Source organism: Nomia melanderi, chromosome 4 (genome assembly GCF_051020985.1).
Source record: "Nomia melanderi isolate GNS246 chromosome 4, iyNomMela1, whole genome shotgun sequence".
In the NCBI taxonomy this organism is placed as follows: Eukaryota; Metazoa; Arthropoda; class Insecta; order Hymenoptera; family Halictidae; genus Nomia; species Nomia melanderi.
In genome coordinates, this window is record NC_135002.1 from 8,521,295 (window position 1) to 8,538,280 (window position 16,986).

The following is a 16,986-nucleotide window of genomic DNA, read 5'->3' on the forward strand; positions in this document are numbered from 1 at the left end:
AACGCTATAAGCTGATCATCTTTTTTTTTTGTTTTTTATTTTTACTCATTAACAGAGTATATAGCAGTGTAGTCTATCGATTAGACACGCAACGAGAGTACAAGATGCTACGTATCGTTTGCTATCAATGAATCATCGGTATCATCTTTGTTACGCATAATCTCACTGCATAAGGGTTGAACAGATGATTCCTACCGCTATGACCATATGCCGGCGAATAACGAGCGGCACGAATCATCTAGTGGATACCATCATGAGGTGAAAATGTTGTTCATTTGCATACGTCAACGAATAATATTTATCGAGGCGCTTTTAGCAGGATGCAGAGCTTATATTTTTATTTGTTTCATATAATTCGAGTTACTTCTAGCGAAGTAAAATTGTGTTGCCGCCGTTGGACGAAACAGAGCATGAAATTTGCTCGTTATGCATGACATGAGATGCAATCTTTTATGTTGCGGGGGAGGGGGAGTGATTGTTTTGCAATGGATGAAGCATGGTCACGAGATATGTAGTATTCTGTTTTGAAGTATTTACTATTTAAAAAGAAAATAAACAGTGGATAACAATGGCGTACGTCGACGCGAATGGAATAATCTCACGATAGAGAGATAAATCATTCATATCCTTAGAGTGTAATAATTCTATAGAGAATAATTCATTTATATCAGACCTTTATTCATGAAACTGAAGAATAGCAGGTATTAATATTAAATGTCCACGAAAACAGCCGTGTACTTTAAAAATTGATCTTATTAATTGTAAATTGTGCATTCAACGAAGATCATTTAATTATCTGTTGAACTTCTGCACGAAATTTAATTTATATTCTATAGAAAATAATTGAAAGATAAAATCACGAATGTCTATATAGTGTTCTCTACGACATGACTACGACAAGACACTAACGTGTAAATAATTTTCGCTGGTATTGAAAGTAAATATAGAATGGGTGAGAAGAGTTTATTTGCTTTCAAAACATGAATTTGGCAATGATAAAGGAAAAGTTCTTTCAAGGCTCTCTTGCAGGTTATTCCGAGGTCCAAATATTTTCTTTTTCATTGCAAAGGCCACTAATAATATTTTATACTGTCACTTTACAGTGAGATTAATTTTATAATTTTGACTATAAAATTATTATTCTATTTTAATGTATTGTTAAATTAATTTTACTAACAAAAAATGAAATTGTAATGAAATACTTGATATAATAATACTAAGTATCTATCTCTAATACATTTCTTTAATAACTCAGTTTATATGAACGTCAATATAATGACTGTATTTAGTCCCATAGTTTACACGCAATCAAGATAATTAAGACGCGATAAGTGGTTCACTTTGATAATGGTTAGATTAATATCAGTCTTAAAATTTAGGCAGAGAAGCTTTATTTCATATGTTACGATGAATATCTTAAGCAACGATATCAATATTTTGATAATAATGAAAATATATGGAATGTACTGTGTAAAATTATTCAAAATTTCTTTCTGTAATAATATTTTAACGATCGATACAACTGGTAAATGCTACAGTTTCTGTATAAATATTATGACTTTCTCTTTTATATACTTTCATCAGTTGATAAGGAACTTGAACGATCTTGCCGGTAGACGAGATAGATAAAGCACTTAGTGCAGGCAAACAAACCAACGCAGTGTTCGTTCGTGTGAAAGAAACCTTGACAATGTTGGACCCTTAAAGATAACTTTATCCGCCATTGGAATCATTGATATTTATAAAGAAGTGAGCCACATTGTGATATCGATTGTGTATTACTGCGTATCTAATCTTCACCAAAAACTGATAACGCGTAGCCCGGCTGAATTTTCCAGAATATTTCATTCCCGCGAAACTTGATAACATCTGAAAGACAGAATGCAAATATCAATAAAAACGAATGATCTTGTACAAAATTCTGGACGATCATGCAAATTTCTATTTTTCACGAAGAAAAAATACGCTTAACGAATAAAAGGTTCTTTTGCTTGAAGATAAAATGAGAATTGATTGACACTTTATGCAAATTCACGTTTTTAAGCGTCGATTGACTAAAACAAAGATCAGATAGCAGTTTATCACCTCAATAAAAGTTTGCCAAGAACGTGATGAAATCGGCGTTCATAAAATTTTAATCTTGCTGAACCTGCTTCAATAGTCATGACTATTAAATATTGAAATAAGAGAAATATCGTGTCGCGTAATATAGTTAGATTCTACCTGAAGCTCTTAGTTTCCCAAATAAATTGAAAAATATTCAAAGACACTATTAACACATTATCTGCCAGTAGTTATTGAAGCTTCACAATCAAAATCGAAAATATTTCAGTAGCAATAAAGATCGTGATTCAACAAATCATTTTAGACAGCACAATCTAATCTCCTTCCGAACGGTTACTCAAAGAAAACTATTAATCCCCTTTCTGATACAATGAAACTCAAAAATATATTATAGTTTTCATAAAGAAATTTGGAAAAATCAGTTTAACATATTTCACTATCAGTAAACTGCGAATCAATGGCCTAGTCGCGATGCCATCAGTATAAAATTAACGTAGTAATCACTACCATTTTTTGACATTTGAAACATGTTTGATAAAATATCTATTTCTGTTAAAAATGACTGGTCAACGTATATTCTGAAAATAAATGTTATTTTTCCCAAAACTTTTATTCGCAACCTAAACGGTTAAGTGCTCGGCAGTTCTATTGTGAACACTCAGTATACCGACACTTTGTAAACACCTACATCTATGTTACAAAATAAAAACATAAACAAATTGAACACCAAATTTTTCCTAGTGAAAAGGGAAAGAGAAGGACAAACACAAACTGGTAAACTGATTAACCAGACGATACAAGAACTGATATAAAGTCAGACGGACGGGAAAAAACTGCAGAATTTTCCACGAAATCTGAAACCCGATCGCGGTACGATTAGTGTCAATTACTGTTCCAATCGCCATCGCGTAGGTGCACGTCGCGGCGCGCAGAAAATTCGAGCGTTTGCAGCAAAAATAACGATAACTCGGTAGGAAGAATCGCGCGGAAAGTGGAGGGAGCGCGAATCGGCTGGTTTCGCCCGTTCACGGCGAAGAAGAACCGTTGTTTGTGACTGGCGAGTTCAACGTGCACACGCGATAACTTTATCAGCCGATCATCGTGGTTAGGAGCGTCCGGTGGTTCGCTTTTCCATCGAACGCCGCCGGTTTTCGCCGCAATGAATCACGATTCGCCGAGGGACTGGCGGGCCGGATCGTCCGGCGTCGCAAGAAGTTTCTCGTGAGGCTCCTCCGCGCGAGACGCGTCAGGTTTTTCGCGAGTCGAAAGCGAAACGTGTCGGCCGGACTGTGAAAAAGAGCGGAAAAGTGGAAATACTCCGCTCCTCGTCGTGGAACAGTGATAACGCGAAGCATTATAAAGTGTTCGAGCTCGTGTTCACGGGCGAGTGGCGTGGTGCGATTAACACGTGAAACGTCGAGCCATGAAATAAGCGACAAATCAACGGATGCGCGCTTGATCCGCGATTTTTCGTTACGTCCTTCGACGAATAGTGTCTCAATTGCAGTTACGTCAGCCCCGTTATCTTATGCTTAACACAGCAGCGTCACCGTTTTATTTTCGGTTGTGCTCGGGCCTGTTTCCTTCGATATTTCCGAAGTATGCGCACGCTAGAATTGGCATGGACTCGTATCATACTTGCAAATAGAAATTCTTCGCGAGATGGTTTACGACTAATAATTCACCGCGCCGCGTTAGAGTTAACGCGAGTATCCTCGGCTTTTTTTGCGCGAAGATTAACGTTCGGACTGAAACGTATTACGGTCAGCGAATTCGCGTCGCTTTTATTGTGTTATTTGGAAAGGATGTGCGACGGAAATCTGCGCGTCCCATTTCTCTTATCGGCATAGAATTATGTGAAAAAAAAGGCTATTCGTTTTGTTACGAGTTCATTGCGGTTTTATGTGTTCCGCTTGCAGAATGTGTTTCGAGAAGAATTTTTTAGTGGCGACGCGAAGGATAATTCGTGCTCGGTGTTGTGATTGGGGAATAATAATGATAAGGGGGAAGTTTGCTGAATAGATTACGTAAATGTATTCTTTGTGGAGATGTAGGAAATGATGGGAAGAGAAGAATGAGAAATTGTTTCGTGTAACTTTAGTCGATTCTTTGAATAGTTTATTGTAATTTTAAACAGATTTTCTGTATTGCTGCGAGTACTGGACGTACCTGCGTGATTGCTTCTACGTGATTCACCCTGTGTATTGCAAACGAATATGTCATTCCTACAAATATTCTTTAGAAGGAACATACTATTGTAATATCTAATGGTATGCACATACTATTAGCATTATTACAGAGGAAATTTCATTTAGCAAATGGTTTACATTTGATTATTTCATATATATGTATTGTTTGCTTGCAGTATACGTACACGAAAACATAGAAAAGCATTAAAGGGAAAGGATTTTTTATTAATAATGTACATTTGATTGATTCTCTTCGCGTGTCAAGCGTTTCAAGAATTCTTGCTGTCAATCAAAATGAATCTACATACGTTCATTCTGCTTCTTTCGTATAGACACACCGAACGAAACGTAAATTATAAATAAAAATCTATGATATTATGAAGGATAACGCGAATCCTTTCCCGCGGAGAAACTCCATAGGCGGTTCCTTTCGATCAAGTGCAGAATTAATTGGCTGATAGTAAAAGATACGAAATAGAAATTGTCCGTTATGCTTGAGCAACCGGTGGCTAGGGCTTTAATTAATATTTTTAATTGCACAATGTAAAGTCCGGTTCTGGTAATAAATGTAATTGATACCATCGGTAGCCTCTTATATCGCTAATTAACACCTTAAATCTAAAATCGAAAGGCTAGAGGAAAAACAGTGCTAATTTCAACATCGATAATGCTCATCGATTAAGAAATCGAAATGCAATCAACTTTCAACGATACCATTGCTACAGACAAAAACAAAATTATATTCATATTCCTTCTCTATCAATTAATTGTGTATCAACTCGAAAAACAATCATTTACACAATTTACTATACTAATACACAAAAACAATCAATTTGAAGTTTGTGTTACAGAAAATGTAACTTTTAATGTTTCATATTATACATTCGAGTAATTTAAAAATGAACCTTAGTTAACTTGATATGATTGAATAAGTAGATGATCTGTCATCGCAAAGTCCATGTTAAATAATAATAATAATAATAATAATAATAATAATAACAATAATAATGGCAAAAACACTATTTCCGATTGGCCAATTTTCGACCAGGACCCGAGGTCGTTGAAATTAATAGTTAAATTAAATTAAGTATTAAACTAAGTGGTTATCGCGGCGGAACACGATTACATTGTTACGCTCAGAGGCGAAATCTCCCCTTGAGAAAGGTGTTAAGCTGCACGCTCATAACTGGCATTCTATTCAAATTAGGAGTCACATCCCGACCTGCACCGTGGAATTGTTTGTTCACGAGGAAGAGCGGCACTTTTTATCGGAGAACGATTTCACCTACTCTAATGATCCACTTCTTTCGCGTAGAATCTGTGTAACACATTACCCGTATAGTTCTCATGAACAACACGAGCAAGAATATTGGTTTCAGGAAGAATTTCTTCTCCACGCGCATCCTGCATGCTCGCATTAGGCTTCCTTGTTCCATACTTTCGCAATACTCGAGAGAAATCGGACTACCCGTACTCATTACGCTCAAAAATATTCTATTCGCTTACTTTATAAGCGATCGGGACGAATGGGACGGCCTGTATAGTCTAAACGTCGCGTTTTTCAAATAGACAATATACTGTCATTCATAGAGTTGCAAGCTCGATTAGGATCACTGTTCTCTGTTGCACGTCGGGGAAAAAGAATTGCGGAGTATTCATAGTTTTCGCTTGTTCAAGGAAAAAAAAATGAAAGAAAATAGAAACGAAAACGCGCGAAAGCCGTGGATTGCAAACTTCCGGCAGCTTTGAGCCTCGTCTGACAAGATCTCCGCGAGCCGTGCAACAACCGTAACGTTCGTTACCACCTTTCAAAATAGATTTTTAATCGTACACATAACGTTTAATCACGGGATTGGAGAATATCTGCAAATTAGAAAGTTCAAGTCGAATACGGACTTCCGGTTTTTGGCTTGAAATAAGTTCATACGATGAACTTATTCCTTCACGTTAGACGTGCGATCTATTTTCGCTTGTGCGATCCAAGATTTCGTTCCGAGGGATTCATAAATGCTGTCTTAATAATCGTGCATCCTTGACCTTACGACTTTGACATTCGGCATCTCGACCAGTTCTTATTAAATTGATAACGTGACAGCTATTTAAAGATCTGATCTATAATTAACTTAATCGAGAAGTTCGCTCACCAAATTTTACCTGTACCTTGCAGACCACTTTAAGGTTACTCAAACGTTTCGTTCCTTTTATTTAGAGGGGAACAATTATTTTATAATTATAAATTCGTTGATTCTAACATCACTTCATAGAAACGACTAAAAAACTTTCAAATTATTAAAAATTCATATATAATTATTAAATAGTTATTATAAGAATATTATTATTGAAATAGTTTATATATAAATTATTAAAATTATTTCGAAAACTTCCTATTGAGTCGTTTTAAAATCTAAACGCTTCATTACCATTGTAATTTGCTTACTATGAATTTTACAACACAGAAGATATTCTTTCGACGGAAAGTACAATTATGCCAATGTCGACGGATTCGTGTTTTTCCATAAAATATTAATCGATGATACAAGATTAGTATCGTGCAATCCTGAACGCAGGGCTTTGTGAATGGAGCTTAAGCCTGATTATAATGCGAAAGGTGGGACGTTAAGGGTGTTGAATATCATGCGTTGCTGCAATCTGATCGGACTATTAATTCAGAGCGTTACCAACAGTAACTCATTCATTTGCGCGATGAAATAGGGTGGAAAAAACTGGATCTACCGGTAGCGGAACTAGCCAAGTCATTCAGTGGCATGACAACGCTCGGCCATACGTGGCGAGAAAAAAAACAAAGAATATTATTTATTCCATTCGCTGGGAATTTCTCCCTCCCGTGGCTTATTCAACGAACCGAGTCCCGTTCGTTCGCTAACTATTCATCTAACTGATACACAAGTCAAAAGATTGAAAGATTTTCGTAGACTCGAAACCGACATTTCTTCTCCGTGAAAAGATTCGTTAATCGTCTGAAATATGAGAGAAGATCATATAAAATTTAAATATGTTTTGAAAAATAAAACACATTTTAGTTTCTTCTTCGGGAAAGATTCGGGTTTAAGTGAAGATTATTTAATCATCTTAAAATTATACATGATTTAATTTGAGTAAAAAATATCGTGCCACAGAATGATACGAAGGACAAAGTTCTGTCTTTTATAAACAAGATAAAAGCGTGTGCAGTTTCGATGTTTGTGATACTTTCGGAGGAACAAGAATGGCAAACAGTCAATGACGCAACACATACGCTGTTATATTGACTATAAAAAATAGTACAAACTTGGTTCTTCCGCGGTTCTTCTATATTTACCATTTACGAGAGAAATATCTTATTAGCTGAATAGCCCGTGCATCGATTAATCGATTTTATCTCATTTTAATAATGCTAAACAGTGCTCCCAATAAAGTAACGATGGACCACGACATTCTTATTTAATTAGTGAAAGACTCGAAGTGAAAATGTCGGACAGAAACTTAACGCAGCTCGACGATCTCGAGAAGAGTATCGAGTGGGCCAGTTTGGCTAACGAGATCAACGATCTCGAGAAGATGTGTCATTTGAACAATCACCGACATTCCCGGAAACCGGTACCAAAGTACCAGAACTACGAAAGACACTCGATGCCGCAGATGCAAAAAGCGACGTCCGTATGGATCGACGATTTCGAAAGTCGTCGGCAAACCACTCCCGATCATTGGAACTGGAAGCCGAAAACGGAGTTCGAGAGAAGCTACTTCTTCGAGGATTACCAGGATCAGTTCGAAAACAATAGTCAGAAACCATACAGCTACTCCGAAGACTACGAAAAGGACCATGGGAAATCGATGAACGAAGAGAAGCTCTCGAACTCAAACTACAAGGGAACCAGAGAAAGGCTTCACGAGATCTTCGAGAGGAACAGGTACCTGAGAAGACAGTTCTTCTCCAATTACGTCACCGACATTCCCAAAGACTTCGAGAACAGACGAAAATACAACAACATGGGATTCGGTAGCACGGAGACGCTGACTAGTCAAAGCAACCAATCATCGATCAGCAGCATAGACAGAAAGCCTCGAAGTCGGGTGAACATCACGCCGGAATTGGAAACAGGAACCTCGCCCAGAGGTTACGCAAAAAACACCTCATCCAATTTCCGTGACGTCCAAAAAGATTGTCTAAGTCCACGCGATGTCCCCCGATCGGACTTGCAGCATCAAGAAATCGAAGAGCTGAATCCAGAGGACGCGAAAGAGAAAGAAGTTACCGAAAATCGTATCACCGGTCAATCACCGAACCGAATTTACTCGGGTGATCGATGCCAGAAGGTTTCAAGAAATTTCGAAAATACGGAGAACGTCTCGCCCAACACGTCCCTCGATAACGGCGACGACGGAATGACAAAGAAACTTGGCGAAGATTCCGAAAACAAGGAGTTAAAGCCGAAAATCCGGGACTTCGATTTCAAATCTCCCGCGCGAGCGCGCATTGCGCGGAAAAAGTCGAATGAAATCGGTGCGAGCTCACTGAAGGAAGAAAGAAGCAGCTATTGCCAGCAGAATCTTTGCAAATCGCTGCCGAATTTGTCCGCTTCCCTTTCCCAGAGCGATTTCATCGAGGACAGTGCTTCTCCTGTTAAGCGTGGCGCCGATTCTGGCGGGAAATTCGAACGTAGCTACGATCGTTTCGCATCTCAGGCTGATCTGCCGAGTCTCTCGCACGGTATGAGCTTGCGTAGAGTGAGGATCACGAAGATCCCGGCTCCCTTGGACTTGTCCAAGGTCAACGAGCGATACGAGCAGCTGATGGCACTGGAAAACGTCGACGTGTCTTTGATTCGAGATTACGACCGTCCTCTAAACGGACTAGCGACGGTGATCAAGGACGAGTCTGACGACGACTTCCGGGAAGGTTCGTTGACTTACAGAGGGGAAAACAGGGTCGATCGTAGGGCCGCGGAAGAATTGCAGTCGCCTCAGCTGGTGTACAATTCGAAGAGTTCGGTGCACGATCGCCGGACCAACACGAACGCGCGGAGGCCACGGCCGGCCGAGTTCACCAGGGCTTTGTCCGATCAGGTGAATTCGATCAGCGGAGCTTCCGGGACCGGAACCACGCTTCCTTCAGTTTACGGACCGATTCCATACAGTCAGTAGACACGCACATCTTTTTTTTCCATGAATACGTTCTCTTTCTGCGTCTGATATTTTCCATGTAAATCGGCTCGAGAAAGTTTTCACGGCGTTATTTCGAATGTGTTTGAATTTCGAATCGCGCGTGGGATTCTTAAGGGGTTATTTAACTGGACGTTCGATCGAGACGGGTTTAATAGTTTCTTTAGGAGCCATCGTTAAGCGGTGTTAATTAATTTCGACGAATAGCAGTACGATTCCTAATATATTCATGTTTAATGTGCACGTAAGTGACATAAAAGGAACCGGTCACGCTCGGTGGAGGCGAAATAAAGGGGTATTCCGTCGATGTGATTTAATTGAATGACTCTCAGCCATTGTTCGCTAAATTATTTTATTGGAAATTTATTTGTGGAGATCGTTGCGAAGATTCAGTTGTATTTTATGAATGAATTTTGCGTAGTGTAGGAATATTTTAATGATTTCCTAATGAATAGCTTGCTTACCTTCTTCTTTTTATATTTGATCTTTTCCGATAAAATGGTAACTTAAAATGACGAAGATAGATTTTCAGTTTGCATGCGTTTGCCAGTTTGATAATGGATTTTAATAGGAACAATGTCTCAGGTATGAACGATCACCAGTTCCCTTTCTCTCCTTGATCGCTTCTCAAGACGGAAACGGAGTGTTGTAATTTCATTAATTTCTCCATTCGTAAATCGCTGATTCCATCAATTGCCAGCTAGTTCGTTTCACATTTATAATGTCGTAACAAGGGGACAAGGGAGTTACACGAAAATTTAAATAATTAGCGTGTACTCAGGCACATGTAGATCAGCATTCTAGATAAGCTAGGACAGCGATACACGATACGCAGATACACGTCTCTCGTTTCGCGAGTGTTATCTTACGCAGCGTGAGATTTCAGAGTCTGAATGATAAATAATTACAATTACAATATCGTGAATGTCCACTAGGAAACCGTGACATTCGAATACAATTAAAAAGCAATTCAGGAGCAATCTTTCGTTAAATTATCCTTTAATGATTCAGTCTAGCTTTGACGTTCATCAGAAAAATAGTGTAGTGCTTTATACCTAGAATGGAATCGTTTCCTTATTTTCAAAATTAATATTACCAGATCTCCATTCAAGCATGTCAACCAACTTTCCCCTCACAAATCCTTTAATTACCACCCCACGGGGATTACTTAATTTTTAATAACCTCCCAGCATGGAAGTTTTACATTCACATTGTACACATATCCTCAGTATAATACTGTGAAGTCCCCATACGCGAAACATCTATCGAATTCTAAAATCTTTACCTGCAGTTTCGCGCAATAAAATACAAGGGCTCGATAAAAGAATAAAGAAAGATATTGTATATATTTATATAATTCATAAAATATTATGTTCGCGAGGATCATGTATAAAACAACATGTTTTGCGAAATAAAAACGTCGTTGTTTACACGATTTAGGATGAAGACAATGTTTGGGGGAGTCGTGGAGCTGCGACGCCGTAAAATCGGCGGAGCTACGACGAAGCGAAAAAGGGATAATAAGAAATGCATATTTTTCTGGTGTCGATTAAATGAAAACAATGAGTAATAACGGTGGTTCACTGTCGCAGAATCACCGAGGCGTTACGTGGAGGGCGAGGTGACGATTCACTACCGTTCGCCAGTGCGTACAGAGGCGAAAGAGCCATTGAGCGAGGAAGAGCTCGCTCGGCGTAGTGCGGAGAATATGCGACGCGTTTATCAGGAAGAACGTCGTCGCAAATATCTACAAGAACTGCACGATATTGATTCACGGCGACATACCGACAACTTCATGTAAGTACTGTCGCTCGCTTGCTAGACGCGTGATCGTCGTGCGAATGAAAACTCCTCGACGTAGTTTCGACGAACTGAAAATTTGTAACATTCACTTTATCAGAATCCATTTGAACTTACTTCAACTTTCATCGAGATTTTGGTTTTGATGTATTCCGAACAGCTGTTTACGTTGTAACGCGTAACGCGAAGTATTTGTTTATTGTTCACTTATTTCCTTCGTTTCGAGTCCCATGAAAAATGAACATATTCGGGTTCATTCTCACATGTCAAGCCACGGTTATTTTGATAATTTGTAGATTTATATAAATATTTCTTTGCCAATTACTTTATCGGCGATTGTTTACATAAAGAAAATCTTTTGTGTATTAATAGATCGTTCATATATTTTTGTAGTAACAAAATGAGTGACGTTATTCGTTTGTTATTATTAGATTGATGTTTACTTACTCGAGTAGACAGATATTTATGAATTAATTTAGAGAAGCTAGCGTTGAAAATTAATTAATTGTAATTCTATCAGGCTTTAATCGAGGGAAAAATTGTATTTATCAAATTTCTTACTGCACTGAGTCGAAAGTAACAAACGCTGCAGCCATTTATCACTGCAACTTTATAGACTCACAGCTGTTCATAACATTAAGAATCTATTTAAATCTCGACCCTGATCTGCACTTTTTACATTCTACGAGCACAGTTGCATGCATATGACACTTCCTACCGATCGATGCACACTGCCCGCGAGTGTTAACACTTAAAAACCTCATTTTCACGTGTCACAGCACCTTCTCTGCAATTGTTCCGAATCACGGCTCCTCCAAATGGGCTACCAACTTTTTTAGCAGCTCTGATCAGTCATCAAACAACACAATTATCGTTTCACCCCGGTAGATTTACAAACAACGTTTCAAACAAAGAAACATGGGAAAACTTTCAATTCAATTTTTATAAAGGTACAACGAAAATTTCAGAGTTCTCGATTAGGTCTTTTAATTTCTGCAAAATACGGATGATATACATACAAGAAGCTTCTACAATATTATCTTTTATCTATCTTCTACATATCATATATTGATTCTAGCAATACAGAATTATAACAATGATTCCGAAACGATAACTCGACAATCTCCTCGTAATAAAGATTTAACCGGTCGGCTGTTGTTGGCCAATGTACTCATCACGAAGCATTATGGCGAGTATACTCGTCCAAACACTGATTCATGGAATACTTAATGCCCAAGCAATCAATTTTATAAGTATACATTACTTGAATGAACATTTTTGAAAAAATGTGTAGATAAATGTGTCGCAACAGCTGACCGGTTAAGAGACTTCAACCCTAATCTACAGATTTTCAGGGTCCTAAACTTGATTGTAGTTTAGAAAGGCTATCGTATTAAACGATATTATATTATTATATTATTATTATAAAGTCACATCGTCACCTTACGTAGAAACAAAAACGATAAACACGAACGACGACAAACCGCGAACACTATAAGTGTTATTCTCGCGATCCAACATTCGCGCTAGTGTCTTTTATGGGGAGCCGTGACGCGGAACAATTACCAGCATCTCTTTTATATTCTATATCGTGAAACGATCGTTTCCCAGACCATCCCAGAAATCGCCGATTCCTCTGAACCGTTACGACGATTTCGTCGACGACCTCAGCCACAGAAGCAGATCCCAGGAGCAAACGCCGGAACCGCGGCTCGTAGCGAGAGCACTTTACAACTTTATCGGCCAGTCTCCTAGAGAATTGAATTTCCGTCGCGGTGACATTATATTTGTCCGCCGCCAGGTAGACAAGAACTGGTACGAAGGTGAACATAATGCCATGATCGGATTGTTCCCCTCGAATTATGTTGAGGTAATACGTGTAATCGAATTATATACAGTTCTACAACGTTCGCGACTCCTCGGTTAATTTATTAATTGACTTTTATGAATCGATTGATTTCTTGCTCGAGAACGAGAACGACATGGGACGAACTTTTATTTTGGCATTAGAATTATGGAGCATTTAACCAGTTAACTGTGGAATATAGTTGGAAAAACCTCTGGTTTTGCGCGCAATAAAATCGAAAAATGGAGCGTGTACTCGTCGAACGTAGGGCGAATGCGCGTAGAGTATATTTTAATGAAAGATCAAAGCGAAACAAAGAAGAATTACATGTTTATGTAAAAGAATAAAGAATTCATCGCTGAGAGGATTAGTATCATGTCAAGCTTTACGATGACGTGTATACTCGTCGAACACAGTTAACTGGTTAAGATGATTAACGCGTTGAGCGCCGCGAGAATATTCAACGTTTTGTACAATATTAGGCAGATGGTATTGGAGTTGGTTATTAATGATTTGGTATTGCATTACATCTATCGTGTTAGCTCTTGAGCTATACTATTATTTACTTAGTTACTTCTGTAACTAAATATTTCGACTTGACGCCGGTTTCGTTCTTGTAATTGCTTTCGAGCAATTTAGGAGCTCTGGTTATTGATGACCATCATGGCGATTAACGTGTTAATATGTAGCTACTGCTTGTAACAATTGTATAAGCTGTAAAAAACTTATAGGAGAAATTAGTCGAATTATTTGTGAAATATTCATTGTGGAATTATGTTTTTTAAGTTTCTGATACCGCGTTATCTAATGGGGTTATTAATTGTTTTAAATGATCACTGTAGAGCAATTTAAACCTAGCGACTTTCAGTGGTTCGGTGGTTCTAGTGTCAAATCGTCCGATAGAATGTTCAGTTTCCAATTATAAGTTACCTCGGAGTTTCGAAGTTTCAGGAGCCGATTTAGCTTCTCGTTTGTTAAGTCGTTATGATTTTATGAGAATATTTCGAAATAAATGGTGTTTCACGTGTGTTATAGATTTTGCCATACGATGGCATGCGAACGACACCAAAGAAACCTTACGAGGGCCAGGCACGCGCTAAATTCAACTTCGTCGCTCAAACGAATCTTGAACTTTCCCTCGCCAAAGGTAAGACGTCGTACAGTTAAAGGTTCTAAGTGAGACGAGTGAAACGTAAAATTTCAATTTACAGGTGAACTCGTCGTGCTGATGAGAAGAGTCGACGAAAACTGGTACGAGGGACGAATTGGAAGCAGGAAAGGGATATTCCCTATATCTTACGTCGAAGTTTTAACAGAGCCTGGTCACAGATCAGGTATTCCACTCAGACTTTTAACGAATGATAATTGAACTCCTCGCTTTATGTTCTCTTTTTCGAACTAGACTTGGAAAAGTTACTTTATTATTAATCATTCATCAGTATAACGGAAGATTACGTATTCATTGTGAGAGTTAATTTAACTCGGGGAAATTATATGTTTGTCGTAGAAAGAAATTTACTGTAAAGATTAATTATTCAGGAAAGAGCGAAAAATAGTATTTTCATTTTATTAAATCGAGATGAATTATATCCATATGCATTAAGTATGGATACAGTTTTGTCGCTGACTCGATATTATAAGGCAAGGAGGTAATTAGGATGAAATTGTGTGCCGGGAATATAATTTTGCTTTGTGTGACGTGACAGAGAAATTTCTAGTAATCAGTTGTTTTTAAGGTGAACGTTTTATTGCTGATTTTAGTCATTGATAACCAATTATTGCAGAGACACCGACACAAAGCAAGCCAGTTGCTTCTCCAGCGGCGCACAGCCTCTTAGCAAACGGATCAGCTGGAGGAAAAATGAGTATGGGACCTCATCATTATATGCCGTCCATACCAGTTAATATAAACACAACCCAGCCCCATTACAACTCACTGGTGAGTTACAGAATTGATATCGTTATTCTAATAATATGTTCTTATTTCTAATAAAAATCCGACAGGAATGAAGATATAAGTGGTTCTCAATTTATTTACTATCTTTTATTCTGATGATCAAAATTAATAGAGACATTCTTCGATATAAAATTTTATTATATTTCACTAATTTTTATTATTATAAGTAATAATTCTTCGGTTTATTCAATAATTCATGCTATATTTTATTTTATATCATTTTCAGCCACGTATGGGAGGGAGCAAATTGCATGTTACGCAACTCAACGAAGCATTGCACATCAACACACACTCCGAGCCGACACCGTACGTTTCCGTCGAGAAATATTAGATAATCTCTCGAATAAGTATTAATAACGATACAATCAAGCGTGATAAATTTCTATGAAACGCTTTGTATGAACACAAATCATTGTACCAACAGCGTAGTGTTTGACGGTTGTAACAAAATAATTCTAGACAAGTAAAATATCGGTAAGATAGTATTTTACAGTGAATAATATATTTTAATTTTGATTTTAGATACCGAGCCCTGTATCCTTACAGACCTCAAAATGAGGACGAGCTTGAGTTGAAAGAGGGAGACACGGTGTATGTGATGGAAAAATGTGACGACGGTTGGTACGTCGGGTCGAGTCAAAGGACCGGTTACTTCGGTACTTTCCCGGGAAACTACGTCGAAAGATTGTGAGGAAGGGCAACAACGAGCCGTGATGATCGAACTACAAGTTACTTTTACCAAAGCACTAAATCGTTAGTATAGACGAGTCTTCATCGTTCACGCGTCGATGATAAGGAACAAAGAAACAGTCTTCCTTTTAACCAATCACGACGTCGACACGTTGCCCTCGGGCAACACTGTCGCCGATTTTACCAAAAATCTTAACGTAAAGTTACCTAATGTGTAAGTAGTGTATAATAACAACTAGCTATTTATTATACCATTCACGAGGGCGAAGTCTGGCGGACGTTGTACGGTATCAGAATTAAAGATGGCTACGGATAACTGAAACCTCGAGTCATTAAAGTAGCCAGTCAACCTTAAGAGCAGCTGTTCGAAGGTCAAACATATGATATTTTAAGCTGAAGAAGTTGTATCGAGGTTAAGAAAGCTCGATGTAGCTTCTGCACACACAGTTGTAGAGCATATTGGTCTTTTGTTAATGTATTTGGGATGAGAAACGTTTTGTCAAGATTGGTAGGAATCCAGATTTTGATTAGATGCTAGAGGAGTGAATACTTCGAGGAACACGTTTCCTTCTGTGTTTGGTATCGTAGACAAAAACAGCCATGCTATTGTTATATTCATGAGTATCGGTAAGGAATTTCTAATTGAAAGTTTGCCTTCCCAAATTAATATTTTTGTAAAGATTATTTGTACCCAGAGTTATATATGAATTATATAATGTATAGAAGGTTTACATATATAGTTACAATGTTATAGAAAAATATAATTATAAATATCATGAACGACGTAATTATCTATGCACGTGTTAAAGTGCACAACATAATCAGACTAAGCTAAGAATATCGCCGATATCACAAATATCATGTTGTCATCGGAAAGATTGCGTTACACCGACAATTTTTCAAAAACGTTTCGCCAGGACGATACACTAACAGCCTATTCCCAAGACTAGAAATAAAACTAATGTGGATCCACACGTGGAAATCAGACAATACTTATACTATTGTAACTTTGTAGAGCAGGAAAGGAAAATGAAATTGAGCACGTAGTAAGGGCATTAATTCAACGAATTGCGACTAATAATCATTTTAACTATAATTTTGGATCGAGTACCCATGTCTATGCTGGTGTGTTTCAGAATTCTAGGCACAGAGTGAACCGATTTGTGAATTTCTTGAAATGGAATAAAGAAAATTTTAATAAATACACGTTTCCTCATTACGTGAAATGTCCGACATCCACTGATGCGTAACACATTCATTTATCCCAGCCCATGAAG

At 38.0% G+C, this 16,986-nt stretch overlaps 2 protein-coding genes across 13 annotated transcripts in view; both read left to right on the forward strand.

Annotated features, from left to right (window-relative positions):
- CAP (Cbl-associated protein) overlaps positions 1 to 16,911 on the forward strand; it is an 84,153-nt gene extending 67,242 nt beyond the window's left edge. For all 12 annotated transcript variants that reach the window (XM_076366932.1, XM_076366925.1, XM_076366933.1 and 9 more), the window contains 7 exons: positions 11,009 to 11,213; positions 12,828 to 13,086; positions 14,098 to 14,209; positions 14,274 to 14,396; positions 14,847 to 15,001; positions 15,246 to 15,325; positions 15,542 to 16,911. In XM_076366932.1, coding sequence (XP_076223047.1) covers positions 11,009 to 11,213; positions 12,828 to 13,086; positions 14,098 to 14,209; positions 14,274 to 14,396; positions 14,847 to 15,001; positions 15,246 to 15,325; positions 15,542 to 15,710 — 1,103 coding nt within the window. In that variant the 3' untranslated portion in view covers positions 15,711 to 16,911. The remainder of the gene's footprint in view (positions 1 to 11,008; positions 11,214 to 12,827; positions 13,087 to 14,097; positions 14,210 to 14,273; positions 14,397 to 14,846; positions 15,002 to 15,245; positions 15,326 to 15,541) is intronic.
- LOC116435069 (uncharacterized) lies at positions 7 to 10,916 on the forward strand. The gene is made up of 3 exons (XM_031994210.2): positions 7 to 3,663; positions 7,703 to 9,320; positions 10,857 to 10,916. Exons 1-3 carry the CDS (start codon positions 3,593 to 3,595, stop codon positions 10,899 to 10,901), a joined length of 1,734 nt encoding a protein of 577 aa, XP_031850070.2. The 5' UTR covers positions 7 to 3,592; the 3' UTR covers positions 10,902 to 10,916.
- Positions 16,912 to 16,986: the final 75 nt, after the last annotated feature.